This window comes from Akanthomyces muscarius, chromosome 4, assembly GCF_028009165.1.
Source record: "Akanthomyces muscarius strain Ve6 chromosome 4, whole genome shotgun sequence".
NCBI classification, from domain to species: domain Eukaryota; kingdom Fungi; phylum Ascomycota; class Sordariomycetes; order Hypocreales; family Cordycipitaceae; genus Akanthomyces; species Akanthomyces muscarius.
In genome coordinates this window covers 2,476,020-2,493,306 of record NC_079244.1, presented here as the reverse complement: position 1 = coordinate 2,493,306, position 17,287 = coordinate 2,476,020, and the positions used below count along the sequence as shown (strand labels likewise).

General features: G+C 55.3%; 6 protein-coding genes across 6 annotated transcripts; 2 read left to right on the top strand and 4 right to left on the bottom strand.

The window, feature by feature from the left end:
* Positions 1-40: 40 nt before the first annotated feature.
* On the bottom strand, positions 41-3,669 carry LMH87_011502 (uncharacterized protein; the record flags this gene model as incomplete). Its single annotated transcript, XM_056200653.1, has 3 exons — positions 41-2,448; positions 2,497-3,193; positions 3,295-3,669. The coding sequence occupies 3 exons, from the start codon at positions 3,667-3,669 to the stop codon at positions 41-43; spliced, it is 3,480 nt and encodes a 1,159-aa protein (XP_056052481.1).
* A 2,455-nt stretch (positions 3,670-6,124) lies between these two features.
* LMH87_011501 (uncharacterized protein) lies at positions 6,125-7,772 on the bottom strand (the record flags this gene model as incomplete). Its single annotated transcript, XM_056200652.1, has 2 exons — positions 6,125-7,297; positions 7,371-7,772. The coding sequence occupies 2 exons, from the start codon at positions 7,770-7,772 to the stop codon at positions 6,125-6,127; spliced, it is 1,575 nt and encodes a 524-aa protein (XP_056052480.1).
* A 1,093-nt stretch (positions 7,773-8,865) lies between these two features.
* Positions 8,866-9,360, bottom strand: LMH87_011500 (uncharacterized protein; the record flags this gene model as incomplete). Its single annotated transcript, XM_056200651.1, has 1 exon — positions 8,866-9,360. The coding sequence occupies one exon, from the start codon at positions 9,358-9,360 to the stop codon at positions 8,866-8,868; it is 495 nt and encodes a 164-aa protein (XP_056052479.1).
* Positions 9,361-11,963: 2,603 nt separating this feature from the next.
* On the top strand, positions 11,964-13,489 carry LMH87_011499 (uncharacterized protein; the record flags this gene model as incomplete). The annotated part of the gene is made up of 3 exons (XM_056200650.1): positions 11,964-12,183; positions 12,248-12,430; positions 12,507-13,489. The coding sequence occupies 3 exons, from the start codon at positions 11,964-11,966 to the stop codon at positions 13,487-13,489; spliced, it is 1,386 nt and encodes a 461-aa protein (XP_056052478.1).
* Positions 13,490-14,027: 538 nt separating this feature from the next.
* LMH87_011498 (uncharacterized protein) lies at positions 14,028-14,828 on the top strand (the record flags this gene model as incomplete). The annotated part of the gene is made up of 1 exon (XM_056200648.1): positions 14,028-14,828. The coding sequence occupies one exon, from the start codon at positions 14,028-14,030 to the stop codon at positions 14,826-14,828; it is 801 nt and encodes a 266-aa protein (XP_056052477.1).
* Positions 14,829-15,024: 196 nt separating this feature from the next.
* Positions 15,025-16,984, bottom strand: LMH87_011497 (uncharacterized protein; the record flags this gene model as incomplete). Its single annotated transcript, XM_056200647.1, has 11 exons — positions 15,025-15,168; positions 15,228-15,244; positions 15,295-15,353; positions 15,412-16,166; positions 16,213-16,381; positions 16,428-16,439; positions 16,487-16,583; positions 16,632-16,653; positions 16,706-16,800; positions 16,863-16,896; positions 16,955-16,984. 11 exons carry the CDS (start codon positions 16,982-16,984, stop codon positions 15,025-15,027), a joined length of 1,434 nt encoding a protein of 477 aa, XP_056052476.1.
* Positions 16,985-17,287: the final 303 nt, after the last annotated feature.

Below are 17,287 nucleotides of genomic sequence, written 5' to 3'. Positions count from 1 at the left end.
AAACAATGTAATCTTTATCTGTTCATTGGCGCTTGAGGGATCAGATGTTGTTTCCGACGCCGAGGCCTCCTTGGTGCTGCTGCTGCTGCTGCTGTTGCTGGAAGCCAGAGTTTCGCCACTCGCGCGGGTTGTGCTCACCCTGCGCCAGGTGGCCCTCGGAGCGGTTGTAGTTGCTATTTTGGTATGGTGACGGGTCGTCTGGGTTGCGCCACCTTTGCGACGGCGTGCCCTGGTTCGACGTGGCATAGGAAGCCGGCGGATCCTGAACGGGGCGCACTGTACGCTCGCCTTGCCACAGCGACGGGTCAGTCTCTACTCTCTTTGGCGGAGAGCGGCTGGTGATGTCTGGCCGGTTGTAGACTTCTGTGATGTCCCCAGCTGGAATTTGCCCGCGGCGGTCCTGAAAGCGCCTCAAGATCTCCTTCGTCGTGATCTCGGTGCTGCTGCTGAACAGGTACGGGTCATTGAGCAGCGTCAGGAGCTCGTCGGGAACATGACACATCTCTTCGATATGGGTAATGAGAATTTCGACCGCGTCAATGACGTAGATGGCCTCACTGTCCAGCGCGGGCGCCTTGGCGGCATTGGTCAAAATGTTGGGTGCAATGACGGTGGCAAGGTTGCGGACGTCCATCTTGGAGCCCACTTCCTCGTCCAGCTGGTGAAAGGTGCCGGCCCATTTCAGAAACGTGAACAGAATTTCCAGGCAGTCACGGTGGCTCTTGGGTAGCAGGCAGCACGTCAAGTGCAGACACTGCTTGCGCCTGGCGGGATCGGGAATCTTGGCGGCGCCAATCCAGAGCCGATAAAGTTTGTGCGTCATCAGCGGGTCGGGCAGATCGCGAAGATAACGCTTCAGGATAGCCGCGAGCTGGATCACAGGCTGCTCCATGAAGTTGATTTGATCGCAGCCTTCGTTGTTGACGCGATCAACCATCTCTTGCTGCTTTTTAATGTTGCCATTCTTTCGGAAAACACCTTCGACAGAGAGATCCATTTGGCGCATAGAGGAAATAATGTCGTCAATAATGGCAGGAATACGAAGAGTGCCAGGTCCGACACCGTCCGTCGATTCGGCACCATCGCGGTCAATAATGACCTCGAGCGGCACGCCAAAGACACCCTTCTTCTTCACGTTCTTGCTCTTGTCGTTCTTGAAAGCCTTGCCCAGGTTCTTCCAGAACGTCTGTTTCCTTGATTCGATAAATAGCAATAGCTCATCGAGACTGAAGTCGGACTCAAGCATGGGCTGCATTGTGAGCACTGCCAAGTGCCGAACATTGAAGTATTCGAGTGCGGAAAGCTCTGGGAAGAACTTGCGGACAAGTCTTGTCTGCAGCGGATCAGGCGCGCGCACATCTTGGTTCTGACTGGCAGACAAGGTTCTCTGGTGGCGCGTGGTAATGCCAGTGTCGGCCATAGCGGGTCGTCGGGATTCTTGAGCCAATTCTCGTTGCTGCTGCTCCTTGGATTGCTCTACGGCGACAATACGGGGGATGTCGTCGAGTGTGATGGCATCATTCTGCCCAAACATCATGTCTGTAGAGTTTTGAGGTGCGTGCTTGATCTCGCCCTGGGCAGGCGATTCAGCGCGCGGGCCGCGCCCATCAGTATCCATAACTCTAGATGTGCGGGCATGCCTGACGCTGGATGAAAGATGTCGATCGAGACGCGTGCTCCTAAGCCGCCGAACCTCGTTCAACGTATCCCCATACGTCGATTCCCGATGATGCTCCTTATCTCCAGTCGCAGAATACGACTTGGATCGGTTGTCCGCGCCAAAGTTGGGGCGATCGGCAGCAAGCCCGTTAGCGGGCTTTTCGCCTGGAGCATATGGGATCGTGCCGTTGCTTCGGAGAATGTCCAGCAGTCGCGCAAGTGCGACCTTGAGTAGAAACACATACTGCTGTAGCTTTGAGACGTACTCGAGGGCTAGAGATGCTTCAGACTGCTGCGGCAGCGCGCAATTTGTACATGTGATCTTGCGATCAAATGTGTTGTAGCACGCTTCAACGAGCGCACGGCCAAGTTCACGACCACATCTCGAGCATCGCATGCAGGTCAAGTGCCATCTGAAATCGCCGCTCGTCGCGCATTCGTCCTCGACAGATCGTCTGCAGACGCCGCAGTGGTCCGAGTCCTTGGCAGCGAGACGGCCATCAATCATGTTTGATGTCTCGTCATTCTTGAACGACTCAAAATCGTTGAGATCGTCGAGGAACTGATGAAGACCGTCGCTATCCTGCGTCTCGCGTTCGAATCGCAGGGCACCCTGCAAACAGATACGGATCAAGAGTTTAAGGTAGTGTGCCAATCCGGTAACGAGTGAGAGGAGTTCCTGGGTGACACCAAGTTTACGCGCATCGGCGTCTTGCGTTTTCGACAGGAGCGAAAAGAAGGACACAATCTTTTTGCAGAGCAGCTTTGCCTCACGCCCATATGACATGCCTACTCTTGTAAGTATACGGGCGTGTATATGAATTAAAGATGACGTACCCTTTTCGCATTTCTGCGTGATCAGTTGATCTAATCTGTCCGCCGAACGAAACAGAATCTCAACATGCCAGATGAAGCGCTTGGCCACGAGTACACCATCGACGTAGGATCCATTGCTGACATGAAGGAGCATATCTGAAATGCAGGCTGCAGACGATTCCTCAAACGTCGACAAGACACTCCATATACGGTATACTTTATCTTCCATGCGCTCTTCGTCGACGCGGATTAATTCTCTATCCGCAGGGTCGGCCATGTCAAGCGGTGGCTGAGGATTGTCTGAAGCCTGGCCGAGGCGAACGTTCCAGAACTTGTGAATCATGTAGCACTCGGGGTGCCAGTGCTGGTTCTGGCCATTACGGAAAATCTCGACGAACTGCTTGAGAATGGCAGTCTGGCAGCCGTTGCATCGTTGGGCGAATCTAGTGGAATAATGGTAGTGGCAGTAGACATTGCCATCGTGTTCGTAGTAGCTGTCTTGGGCACCGAATATTGTGTCGCACATGGAGCAGGTGAAGTGGTCGACGTGATATTTGCGGTCCAGAGCCGTTATGTATGAACCGCGCAGGGCGCCGCCGCACTGGTAACAAAGGAGGCCCAGGCGTCTGAAGTAGTCGGTTTCGCAGAGGGGATACTGGCCCTCGCCGTTCTCATCGTCCGCGGGGAAGAATTTGGAGGCTACAATTTCACCGCAATCCTACACACAGCTGGTTAGCAGGTCTGCAAGCGCAGTGGTTTGGCGGTGAAGGAACACATGCGTTCGCGACAACGCATGGGGTGAGGCTGGGAGCAACATACTCTACACTTGAAGCAGTCGAGATGAAAGGTGCCGTCGAGAGCACGAACAAACTGGCCAGTCAAGGGCTCGCCGCACTTTTTGCAAGTACGAACCTGGCCGCTGGCGGAGCGCCCGCTTCTCTGGCGCGACCTGTTTCTCTCGCTGCTCTTTCGAGGGGCCTCCTCGTGCCAGGGGGCACCTTGCAGTGAGCCAGGCAACGACGGACTTGGGTTGGAATTTGTCAGCCTCAGCTTGTGGCTGCTGTCGGGAGTCTGTCGGTCGGCGGAGGGCCAGGATCTATCCCCAGCATCGGTGACGGGGTGGTTGTTGTCGCCATGGGCCAGATCGGCTGGCAGCCCATTGTTAGCGGAATCGGCTGCCATGTTGACTGGCATCCAGGCGCAGCGGTGTCAAGAGGCGCCACGCTCAGCGATGCGAGCGGTATTTGTAGTAAAAAAAGAAAGACGTGGACTTGTTGTATCCTCAATTCGTGATGTATCCCTCTCGTCGGCTCAGCGCGAAAGCGGTTCAAGATTGGTGCGGAGAGGGGTTAGTGACGGAGCGGTCTGCATCTGCTCGGCTGCGGGCGCCGGTGGAAAAGGAAAGGAAAGCTGCGGGTATAGAATGCCAATTGCGAATATTGTGACGTATTCATGAGCGTGGGATCAAGAACGCTAGCGAATGGCGATGCTGGCCGGTCTCGGAAAAAATTGCTGCGCGAGAGGAATAATAAAAAAGACGTTGGAGGTTCTGCGCGGGCGTGGGTGGTTCGCGTGACGAGAGAACAACGAACGCGGGTATCGCTGGGAGGCGCACGGCGGATCGAGGCCAGGGTGGCAGGGGGGCGGTTACTGGATGGTACGGGAGCGAGAGTGCAAATGAGCCAAGGTGCCGTGATGCACGAAGACGCGAGATTGAAACATGTAAATTGGAAAAAAAGAAGTGGTGGATGGGGGTTGAGTATTCCAGGCCGGGGGAGGAGGAAGAGGAGGGGGGTGTGGTAATGTGGTTCTACTTGGTAGGTAGAGGTGAGAGAGTTGTTGCTGGCCGTCGTGGCTTGACAAAGGTTGTGTTGTGGTGGACTGAGGGCGCTGCCAGTGGTGCAGTGGGTGCTGCCGCCAGTGAGTGCACTAGCCACAAATTGAGCCAAGGTAGGCAGGCGGTAAGTTGTACCTTGGCCAGCACCCCAGGGTATGTTCTGGCCGGTGCGGGAGCGGCTGGAAGCTGAGACTGAGATGTTAAGAGAGAGAAAAAAAAAACAGCAACAGAGAGGAATCTACATGAGAAAAGCCTAGCAGGACCTGCAGCCGCATAGAGATGAGCAGTCGACAGTCGTTCCTGATACCTACCTACCTAGGTATTGTTATGAACTGCTGTGGCTGGGGTTGTCCTTCAGTAGGTCAGTAGGTACCTCTACCTGCCAGCAATGACGCTGCTGCAGCAAGTGCCTGGCGGTCCCCAAAGCCTGCTACGCCCGCCCACTGTAAGACGCCCGCTGTTGGGCAGAATTGGGCCGTGGGCTTTCCCTTTCGAGGGATCCAGCGGCAGCCCCAAGTTGGGGGCGTGGAGCCGCGGAACATCCACTGAAGCTACCTTAGCACTTAGGTAGCCTGCGGGCCAGCCCAGAGCCCTGTTTTAGAATGGCCCTAGGCGGCTTAGGTTGCTGGGGCTTTCCTCCAGGCTTTAATTTCCAAGTTTCCAGGGCATCGTCTCCCTCTGTTGGGCCAATGTGTCTTTCATTAGCCAAATGATGGTGCAGGAATTTCCATAAAAACATGGATGGGTCTTTCAGCAAAGGAATCTAGTTTTCAGCCTATTTTCGTCCGCCAAAAGCCAAATCTCTCCGCTGCCTAGGTACCAGTAGTCGGCCTCGTATCGAGCAACATCCCTCTCCCCGGGGTCTGTCACGGATCTGGGCCGGTGATTACTCAAATTATTTTTAGGCGCAGCATGACGGGACAGCGCAGCACGCATACATCTTTCTTGTACCATCTTCCTCTGCAAGTACACGTGGAATGAGCATATTGACACCACCCAGCCATGCTGCATTGTAGTACCGTAATTACACCCATCATTCCGGTGTGCAGAGTTCTGCCTCTCTCGTTGTTCCGACCTTGCAGCCCGTCCGTCTGCTAGCCTGGTAGCCCCAGGCGCCACGTCGCAACTCATCCTCTTACTCCAAGCCTCCTTCTCCCCAAAGGCGCGTCAACTAATGCACCATTGACGTCACGTGTAGGAAACACCTGCGCTGCATGCTGAGCCACTGCCCGGTTGCTGGGCCGAGACTGGTGTTGCAATGGCAATGCAGTGTACACGACGGCGAGGCACAGGCGAGATGCAGATTGCGCCTTTTTTTTTTTTCGCCATGTTCCAAGGCAAAATAGGCTTGCTCCAGCTTACCCTTTGAGAGCCGAGTCCCCTTATTCACGCTCCATTTGCTACTAAAAATAGGCCGAGCGCCAGCACACAGTTACTCCTCTACTCCTCACTCCCAATGACCCGAAATTCACTCGAGTGATCGACGCTTTGCCTCTTGCGAGAAAACCGGCGCAGTAATCTTTGTTTCATTTACTCGTATAGATCCACTGACAATTTACAGACAACTTTGAAAGAACTGGACAAGGCGGCATTATTAAGGACTGATTATTTATTACTCTGGTGCGTATTATCGATCGTGGCATCGTGGCGCCGTCTCATAGCCCAAACTCTGCCTATACCACAAAGTAAAAAGACACACACGCCCGCACAGAACACACAAGCTGAAACTCGATGGCAAGAAATAAAAATGGAAGAAAATTTCCAAAAAAAAAAGTCAAATCGTGCTTGCTGTCGAAGGTAGAGCCTCCACATCTACGCCTTGCCTCTCAACAGCTGCCTCAGGCGCGCCTCCATCTTATCGCGTCCAGCTTCCGTCTTCCAAACGTGCGGCGGAGCCTCGTCCAGAATATCCCACTTGAGTAGCTTGTCCGTTAGCTTGGTCAGGTCGCGCTGCTTGGACTCCCACCCGTGGTCCTTCTTGATGTGCTGGCCCGAGCTGATGACGGCCAGCGGCACGCTGCGGTCCTGGATCTGCCTGCTGCTGCCGACGTCACGCTTGGTGAACGAGTTAAGTACCAGGCTCTCCTGCAGCCGCGCAAAGATGTTCTTGCTCGTCTGCTGCACCGACCGCCCGTACACGCGGTCCTGGCTCGTCCGGCCCTGGAAGAGGGCGCCGGGGAGCTGGTCCAGACCGAGGGGCGACAGGATGCCTCGGAGCCACAGCAGAAAGCCGCGCGAGGACGAGGCTAGGGGCGCGAGCAGGTCCTCGTGCAAAGGGTCGATGAGGAGGATGCCGTGGACGTCGCGGCCGTGGCGGGCGGAGAAGACGCGAGAGTACAGCGACCCAATGCCAGCGCTGGCGAGAACCCAAGGACCGCGCTCACCGGCCGCGGCGAGAGCCTCGCTGAGTGCGTCGACGGCGAACCCAGCAGAAAGAGGCGACGGCGCCGTGTCAGACCAAGCGACGCCAGGACGATCCGCGAAGCAGTAGCGGCCAATGGAACCGCTGTCGAGGGCCTCGTTTGCAAACTGCCAAAGGCCATCCTCCACAGGTCGCTCGCCGCCTTCGAATAAAACCGTTGTGTGCTTGGAGCCGTCAAAGGCCGTGACATTGCCCTGGCAGTAGACATGAATGCGATACTTGCCGCCGTCGACCCAATGCAGCGTTCCGGGCTGCGCAAACTTGGCATCCAGAGCGCGGATAACAATAGTGAGCGCCATGAGGACAGAGGCAATCACCATAATGGTGTAGCCGACGCTGGAGAGGAGCACGGCGAGCCACTGACTGAGGGTGCGGCGCGTCTCGGCGCGGCCCGTCAGACGCTCCTCCTCTTCAGCCTTGCCCCATTTCACCGTCCTGTCGACTAAAATCGTCCAGAGACTCAAGAGGAGCGCCCAGGTGACACTCACGATGCCCACCATGCCTTCCTCGTACCTTGTCTTTTGCACAGCCACCAGGATAATCATGTCGACCATGAGCACAAACTGGACAACATTAGCTCTAGACTCGAGAAGGGGGGATTTTTTTTTCTTTCGCTTCATATGTGATTTGACTTACTGCCATGACAAGAGACAGGATTCTGACTGCTTGCGCCGGGATCTCGAAGAAGAGAAGCGTGAAGAGCATGTTAGCAAGAGCCAAGCTGGTGAAGCCATACGCGTAGAAGCCGCCGCCGCGGACGTGGAAGCCGGGCAGCGTCGCAAACGTGGACACGAGCACAATCACCCACCAGAAAAAGGTGACGAGCGTGAAGATGACGGTGACCCAGCGCAGCAGGCGGATGCTCCAGAGGTTGTAGGGCGTCACGGCGGGGTCGTCGGGCGTGAGCATACCGCGGCTCGAGTCGACACGGTTTGGCAACAGGCGGGTGTGCTCGTCGGGCGGGAGCGTGTTGATGTCATCGTCGTCGGCAGACGCGGCGCCGCGCGACCGATCGGTGCTCTTGATGGACGGCGACATGATGAAGGGCTATCGCAGGTCGAATCTGGTGGCGTAGACGATCCGATGTGCTTGCTGGCGATCCCAGGCTGTAGGAGTTGAGTGTGTATGCTCAACGGGAACAGCCTATCGGAATGACTGTAGACCAAGCACTACGAAAAAAGATGTGAAGGAGCAAGAAGGTGAGACGATTCCTAGAGGAAGACTCGAGGAGGCCTCGTCAGGCCATTAAGGTTTCTGGTGCCGGTGCATGAAATGCCGGTTACGCTATCCTTGGTTCGTCGCAGCGAGGTGCACGGAAACAGGCTCTGCGCAGAAATGTAGACGTCATTCGCCCGCAGTGGAGAGCCCCGATCGCTGCTAGCAGGACATTGCCTCCTACAAGGCAAAACAATAGCAGACAGGGTCACGGCGATCGATTCAATATTCCATGGATGTATGTAGCACACGGAGAGTGATTTATTGGTATATAAAGTCTTTAGTTTTGCTTCGCTGCTCGTCGTTGATCACAACTGTCGAGGCGGCCATCCGCCATCCACTACCATCGTCTCGTCCCACTGCTGTACCAGTATGCAACCAGTGCACTCACTACTTTGCTTGAGCTATACCTAGCTTGAGAACCAATCAGCACAAAGCGGAGTGACTGAGTTGGCAGGCAAGGCAGGCAAGCTCTTGAGTTAGCGGCACTGTTAGCGGCCTTCTCTCTTGGTACGTGACTGGTACCCGTGGCGCCGAATTTGTCACATTCCCATCACACCGACAGCGGATTTATTAGGATCTCTAAGCAAGACCTTTTCAAAGTAATGGAGCCAAAGAGCAAGTTGCTTCGCAGCTATCCTGTGAGTTTGACAAAATCACCACCCTTTCACGTCATTTATTTCCACAACGTGTAGCACATTTTCACGTCATACAGCATCATCAAGAGTAAAATGCCAATACATATTGCAGCGCTCATGCATCAAAAGCCCATTTGCAAGGCGGGTATCTAAATAAAAGTACACTGCCGACCCGGTCCAGACACTGCATGTGCAGCCTTGACTCGGGCGGCGCCATTATGCCACTTCCTCCCGCGTCACGCATACGTCGTCGTGCAGCAGCAGCAAGCAGCCACTGCTCAATTCTCCCACGGTGCCACATGGTTGATCTCTCGGATGCTGGGCGCGCTCGTCGACGAGCTGCCGCTCGACACCGACTGCGTTGACCCGTGCTTGAGATAGTGCGGCCGGTTCTGCAGCTCTTTGGCCAGCCGCTTCTCCGGCGTCGGCCCCGACGTCGACGTCGTCGCGCCCGGCGGCAGCGTGCCCAGCGGGAGGTGCATCTTGGCCGCCGCGGCCGGGTCCTTGGGGTCCACGCCGTGCTTCTTGAACGTATCGCGCTTCTGCGTCTTCATGGCCTGCGCCGACGGCTCGCTGACCGACAGCCAGTCCTTCAACGAGCCCAGCCACTTCTTCTTGTCACCGCCGCCGCCGCCGGCGCTGCTGGAGCGCAGTCTCTGTGTGCCGGCCTGGAAAGCTTTGTAGTCGGAGCTGCTGCTCGCTGTGCTGGTAGACCCCGAGGCTCGATGCAGCGGTTGTCGCGACATGCTTCGGGGCTCATTCGGAGGAGCCATGTTCCGCGATGCCATCTCGACTGGCGGCCTTTGTGTGTGATGTCAAGTGAAAATTCCGGCAAGAGCGCAAATATGGTATATCGTGCCGTCCAGGAGGAAATTCAATTTCGGGTGTTGGTGCTGTCGATGGATCGCCGCTGCTGGGCAGACCTAGCAATGATCGACAATCTGCGACACTGCCTAGGATGCCGCAGTCTGGAGTCGCGATTCTAGCACGCCAACAAAGCAAAATGCGTCTTTGGGTAACGATGTGACAAAAACCCTGTGGAGTTGATATGAAGAGGCGAAAGCGAGAGCGAAATGAGACCGCGATGAGATGTTTTTGAGCTGCTCAAGGCCAGACGAGTCAAGGAAAGACCGACTTGTGGGCGAATGCGTAGTGGACGAGGGCCGTATCAGTAAAACAATAGCCTGGCTGTAGCTGCACCAGGAGTGCGCGGCGGCTTCGCACAGACAGTTCGCGACTCCGTAGCCCAGCGCCGTTCTTTCTTGGGACGACGCTAGTGGTTGGCTCCCACAAAGACGGCGATGTCAGTGGTAGCATGTAACCTGATGAGACTACACCTTGCTTTTCTTCTCTTTGAAAAGATGCACAAAGACTAACGATATTGGTTACTGCGCAAGAGCAAAGCACAGTAAAAGAAGACAAAGGGGACGGGGTGAGGCGTCTCCTTATATTACGGGGAAAACTGGTGGAACCGCGCGACGGTACGATAAATAGACTTTACTGGTATTACCTGGACCGCCCAGTTAAACAGCTGAACAGCATAACCGGTAACACAAGAATACAGGGCGTCTTCCCACAGTGGGTGACGGGTTTCTGGGCCATGTGCACAACACGCGAGTGTGATGATACACCACAGTGGCGGCGGGCGGGGTGAAAGAAACGAGGCGTGCATCATTTCAGGCCTCTGACCAGCAATCCGAGAAAGCTTCCCTAGTCGTGGCTGGTTGTGCTGCCGCATCCTTACTCAAAGTCATACGGACCAATCCCCGCAAAGAAGTCCTGCAAGGTAATATGGCAGACACTACCCGTTGTGCCGCGCCATGTCGGCATGTAGAGGATTTTCAGGAACCAGCGCGCATCCCTACCATGTGCCAACCGCAAGCCACATGCAGCAAGGACTATTTCAAATTATTGATTTTCCAGCGGCGCGCCCCAGCTGGCCCTGCGCCTCCCAATGGTCTCGGCCCCTCGTTGGATTGCAGAACGCCATCGATGCCGCAGGCAGACAGGAAAAAGAAACAACCCGAGGAGAAAAAAGAAATTGACAGCTGCTAAAACCGCCAGTCGCCGAACTTCCCACAATAGATAGCCATTGATTGCTTCGAGAAAGATGACGAAGCTCCGAAGCAAAAGCAAAACAATGGAGATTTGTCTGTGCGTGCATCAATTTATCGACCACAATAAGAAGACTACCAAAAAAATAAAAATAAAATGCAATAAAAATAAAATGCTGACTTGACAATGTACAAAGAACGCCACGGCTGCTTTGTTTTGCGCATTTTGTTTCCCCCCCGAGAGGAGACTGTGGCGCTGAGACCACATCCGCCCTGTACACAGCTGAGAGGCGTAATTTTGTGACAGGTAACGTTCGGCATGGTCATTATGGGTGCATGGTTATATATACGCGGCCGTTGCTCATTCTCATATATCAAAGACTTTGGCCCTGAGATCTGACAAAAGTTCTTGTATTTCTAGCACTTGGCAAAAGGCACAAACACAATGGCGGCTTTTCCCCGCAGAATACGTGGCTGTTGACGGCATTGATGCGAGGCACATTCGGTGGCTGGCCATCTTTGAAACATGAGTGCTCAAGTATCGGTCAGACATCTGGACCAAACAAATGAAAGGGCATTGCCTGGCATTATGATAATCGCAACGAGGGTGTCCGTCAGTGGCAGCAATAGTGGTATGAACCTAGTCGGCTGTGAAATGCTCAAGCCGAGCCGTGTTGGATCCGTAGCGGAAGAGTATCGTCTTGTTCGCATCCCAGGAGGCGGAATGAGAGAAACTGAACGGCGCATCTCTTTTTAAAAGGGTTTACATTTTTGGCAGAATAGGATCCCAGGTGCTGCAAGTCAAGTCTCGCGAGCCGGCAGATGCTGCCAAGTTCCGGTGCATCTTTCTGCGCACTGTCGTCATACACCATCTCATTTCTACAGTTCTATATGTGCAAGTGTATTCTTTAAATATTTCCCTGAGTGTATTAAAAAGTCACATTTCAGAAGTAAAGCTGCGTGCAGTAAAAGCATGCAATCGCCCTGAGCTAGACTTGAAAATGCCAACTGGACGAGGGTGAGATTGTGTGATAAGGACCGTATACTTGCGCTTTGGAACGATTCACATTGAATCGAGTTGTTATAAAATTCTGTACATTTCATGCCGGCTATGATAACTACTAGTAGAACATGTGCTTGTAAACATTGCTAGTCTCTATTCGATGGATACCGAGATTCCTCAAGATCAGCTAGCCGTAAGCACGTGCATCAGCGCGGAAAACTTATTTATGACATAAATGATCCACCACGTTCTTTAATTTAAGCATGTCTAAACCGAGCTCTGCATTTTAAGTATCTAGACCCGAGACGTCGAGCGAAAAATGGACAGCGTAGCATTATCTGAGCGCCGGAAAGCTGCCGACACGCCGGTGGCGTCGGTCGCGACGACAGCGAGAGCCGGAGCCGAGGCCGAGACTCGGGACGATATTCTGCTCGACGACGCTGGAGACCGCGTCGAGCAGCACCTGCCACCAGTCGATGGCGGAATCGCCGCCTGGCGGCTTTTATGGGCGGCTTTTATGTTTGAAGCCTGCCTTTGGGGTATGCAGCTGCCCTGACAACCCCGCCACTGAGATGCGATTCTCGGCTAACCAGACACGCGCAGGCTTCCCACTCTCGTATGGTGTCTTTCAGCAGTACTACTCAACCATTCCTGAATTTGCTGGCAATCGGTACATTGGCGTCGTCGGCACCATTGCCTCTGGCCTGGGCTACCTCGGCGCGCCCGTCGTGATGCCGCTGATCCAGCGCAAGCAGCAGTGGCTGCGGCCCATGATATGGATCGGCTGTACGTTGTCCAAGTGGCACAAAAAAAACCACATTTATACAAGTAAACACAAAAGCTAATCGCGAATTCAATACAGGGCCCGTCTGTATCCTTAGTCTCGTGGCAGGCTCCTTTGCCACCACCCTCGAGGTGCTCATCCTCACCCAGGGCGTCGCATACGGCCTGGGCTTCCTCATCTTCTACTACCCGATCCTGCACATGGTCAGCGAGTACTGGGTCGCGCGCCGCGGCATGGCCTACGGCATCCTGTGCGGCGCCTCAGGCATCTCGGGCACCGTGATGCCCTTCATCGTCCAGGCGCTGCTCGCCCGCTACGGCTACGCCACGACGCTGCGCGCCGTCGCCGTCGCGCTCGTCGTCCTCACGGGGCCCATGATCCCCTTCCTCAAGGGCCGCCTGCCCGTCGCGCAGCACCAGGGGCCCGCCCCCAAGGCCGACTGGCGCTTCCTGCGCAGCGAGCTCTTTTGGATGTACTCCGTGTCCAACGTCCTGCAGGGCTTCGGCTACTTCTTCCCCGCACTGTACCTGCCGTCGTACGCGAGCGCGCTGGGCCTCGGGGAGCGCAGCGGCGCCGTGCTGCTCGCCGTCATGAGCGTCGCGCAGGTCTGCGGCCAGTTTGCGTTTGGCTACTTGTCGGACCGCAAGATCTCGACCAACGTGCTGGCGTCCACGGCCGTCGCCGTCGCCGCCGTCGCGTGCCTCACCATGTGGCAGCTGGCGCGCTCGCTGGCGCTGCTGGTGTGCTTCGCCGTCGCGTACGGTTTCTTCGGCGCGGGCTACACGGCCATGTGGGCGCGCATGAGCAGCAACGTGTGCAAGAGCAATGGCGACTCGGCTTCCCTGGTGTTTGGTCTGCTCAACTTTGGCAAGGGTCTGGGCAACGTCTTTGCGGGTCCGATTGGCGGTAACCTGGTTGCCAGAGGAGGCAGCCAGTTTGGAGGCGGCGCGCTGGAGTATCGCTGGGTTGTGTTGTTTACTGGCGTCTGCATGCTAGCGAGTGCGGGAACAATTGCGACCAAATACTTGAAAAACATCATGGTTATTTTCAAGACACAATAGCATTTTCAGGTCATTCCGAGGACCTGCGTACAAGACGCTTACATGGGAGCTGACTAGGGTATAATCGCCGTTGTCTGCAACGAATTTCGGGGTTCCTTCAAAGCATCACCACGCTGTACATGGAAAATATGACTTCAAAGCTTGTTAGAACTGAAAATGAATTTCTGCAACTTACAAAGGCACAGATCTGCTCTGTTTCCATATCATGACAGGTCACACTCTGTGTATCCACAACCCGCGACGGGGAACCGTTTCCGTCATCGCTCCGCTCTTGCCTAGCGGCTGCCTATTTGCCTTGATCATCAAAGAAACCTGTCACCACAAATTTCTCACCAACACCATCTTCAGCTGGGAAAATCTTCTGCAGGCCATCGCCGTTGGACCAGCCCTACATCAGCGACACAACGTTACCCGGCAAAAGTGACGCGCGCAGTAGCTCTATCGCTGCAGAAGCAGTGGTCGTGCCCCAACCCCGCCAGAGCTTCCAACCCCACCACCCTCGTACCTGCAGAGGCGCAAACCACGTCGCGAACTCAGCATGCCTGCGCTCACGATCGCGACCGACAAAGCTGCCCCCGCGGCATCCGGCGCAACCGCCACCGCCGCCGCGACGCAACCGCGCTCCGCCTCGCCGCCGACCACCGGGCCGCCCATGTCACCCATCACGCCGCCTCTCAACGCCACGCGACTCCCCGGCGACGACAACTCCTCCTCCTCCTCCGCCGCCGCCGCCGCCGCCGCCGCCGCCCCGGGCGCGCGCCCTCCTCCGCTGACGCACACGACGCAGGAGACGCCCTCCACGCTGCCCCTCGCCCCCGGACCAGAGCCGATCGACTTTGACGCCAACCCGGACACGATTGCGCTCAAGTCGGCGATATCCGTGCTGCAGCTGCAGCGCCGGCGCGCCACGGCCGACATCCAGGCCCTCAGCCGCGCCAAGGAGGAGGCCGTCGGCGACCCCGAGGCTTTTGTGCGCGACCTCGTCGCCGGAAAGGTCAACAAGCCCCCCGGCTCCGGCACCGACGAGGAGGAGGAGCAGGAAGGGCAAGGGCCGGCAAGGCAGTGGACGACGTTGCCGAAGCCGCAAGAGGTCGTGCGCTGCCCGCCCATCAACTGGTCGCAGTACGCCGTTGTCGGCGACTCGCTCGACAAGCTGCACGCGGAGCAGGTGGCGCGTCCGACGCAGGGGACTCCCGCGGCGTACATACCTGGCCACGCGGGCATGTACGAGTTCAGCGGCGGCAACGGGCGTCAAGAAACTTATCAAGGCGCGGCGGTGCCGTATAACCCAGTCAAGGATAGAGTTGACAGGAAAGCTACCAGCAAGGCGAGAAAGTAGGCGACTGTTTTATTTGCATACACTTTTACGCATTTTGTGGCTATGTACGGGTATGGCGTTTTTTCGGATATTTGGCAAAGTAAGCCAAGGAAGGATGGAATATGATATGGACGGCTATGTAATGCACATATGTATTCATCTATCACTAAAATGATAGGCCACGTATATGCCCCATAAAGGGCAAGAACTGTCCCTATTAATGGACATATAACGCTTTAAATATACTAGCCGCTGGCATTTTCTCACTCTTGGCCCCGAAAGAAACGCTGGATAGCCCGGGCAAATGAGAGAGGTAGCTCCGACGCCTTGTATACGGCATCTCGGCTGCTGGTCGAGATGGCTGCGTCGCCTGTGTCTGTTGCATGCGTCAATCGTAGTCCCGTTTGTTCGTGGGCATACCTCATTCGGGGAAGTCCCTGCAGACATGTTAACACTGTAATTCTTCCGACCCAGCCGAGTAGCTTACTCCATGCTATCTTGTACAGATCGGCGAAGTCTTCGGTTGTATTGCTTCCTCTCGTCCGGCTTTTGGCTCCAGTAAAGCTTGGTTGCCTCGGGGTGAACGATTTTTCGCGGGTCGTACGCCGGCTGATCGTCCTCGAGGACCTCCAGAATGGTCTCAATATGGCTGCGAACATCGCTCACGGCGCTAGCCGGTGGGTTGTAACAGTATGTGCCGTCTGGTGCAATAAAATGATGGAAGATCTTGGATTGGAAAATAACCCGCGGCTGCTCGGTGGGGAAGCGAGGGCTAAAGTGCAGCTTAATTCTGATCATGCCGCCGTCGAGATTGGTCATGGGCCGCCCGAAATACGTAAGAATCCAAATAAACGCATTGTCGTTCTCCAGAGCTACGCTGTGCGGCACATCTCCGCGTCGGAAATAGGCAACCATCTGCTCGAATTGGTGCCGCAAGTTGACGGCCACAGTCGAGTCACTGAGCTGTGCAGTCAGACCATCTTTGGCCCAGGTGGTCAGCTCAGAACCTAGGGCCTCTTTTATATTTAAAAGGCGGCGCTCGAGATCTCTGTAGTTGAATCTTCCCTCCATGCCGTTGCCGCCACCACTTTCGAAGGGCATATTCTTAAAGGCCGTTCCGTCTGTGGTCTCCGACTGACCGAGTCGAATAGCAGCCATATAAGACTCAAAGTACCATAGGAAACGGCGCTTGCAGAGGTCTTTGAATGGTTCAAATGGTATCGTCGACTCGTCAATGTCTACTTCCCCATCAGGATCATCTGATGGCATGGGTGGTGCAATCTTGGTTCCGTCAGGATTCAATGCCAAATAGCCCTCCAAGCGTTGAATGACGGATATCCTCAAGGATTCATGGCGAATCTACCATGTCAGTAGAGATCTCAAGATTCAGCGACGCGCCGCTTACCTTTTGCACGTAAGCTGCTTGCTTCCTCTTATCGTCTGGGCTGTTGGCATTTTCAAAACCAGGCTCATTTTCGTACGGATTTGCTGACATTAGACTCTGGATAGATAACAAGATAGACTCCATGCCCTGAGCAGATGACCATTCCTCGCCTCGTTCACCTCTCCAAGTCCTAGTGAAAGTTAGCTCAGCTCAGGGTTGTCCGTGCTGACGCGCACCCTAAAATAGACCTGCAACAGTTAGCAAATGGCGTCCAGACAGATATAGAGATACTCACAGGCAAACTTTTCCACTGGAATATATGTTTGGATTGAATCGACAGCGTCCTCCATTTGTCGTAACGCACTGCACGTTGGGCGCGTCCGAGGGATAGGCTGTGGTTGGTCAGCATAACGCAAGCAGCAAGGTACGGATCTGCCTACACTTGTGAAACTTGAGGGTAAACTGTGATTGACGGATTAGACAGGTCTCCATTCCGGGTAAGATGAAGACTGACCTCGAAGAACCCGAATTCGTACGGAGTCTCGTGAGGCCCGATAATGAGCGCCTTTACGTTACGCACGTCGATATCGCGGCAGGCGACGGCAATGGCTGCGGGAAGTTAGCGACGGGGACGAAATTGGTCCACAGATATCGGTATACGAGAAACGCACCGAGATCAGATGATCTTTGGAGGTCTGCTAACTCCTAGAGAATCGTGAATATGAGTGCGCTGCTTGACTGGCGAGGAAGGGTCGGTGCAAACCTTGGTGATGCGGAGAATGGACTGGTCCATCGTGGCGACCGCGCGCGGCACGGGCAAATGGGAGAGAGTCGATGTCGGCGCAGGGTTTCCCGACCACAGATGCTAAGGGAATCAGAAAGACTCTCTTCTCTATCAAGGCGGCTCAGGTAATGGTGAGCTTGGCTAGTTGCGGCATGCAAAGCGGCACGGCGGCAAGGCGGGGGCGGGGCAACAGGCTGTACTATGAAGTGCACTCCGGCAATGGGCATCGATGGGTGTAAAACCTGGACGCCGCAGGCTTTTTAAAGTGTTCGGTTGTCGTCGATATTATTAGAACACTTGTGCGATGCAGAA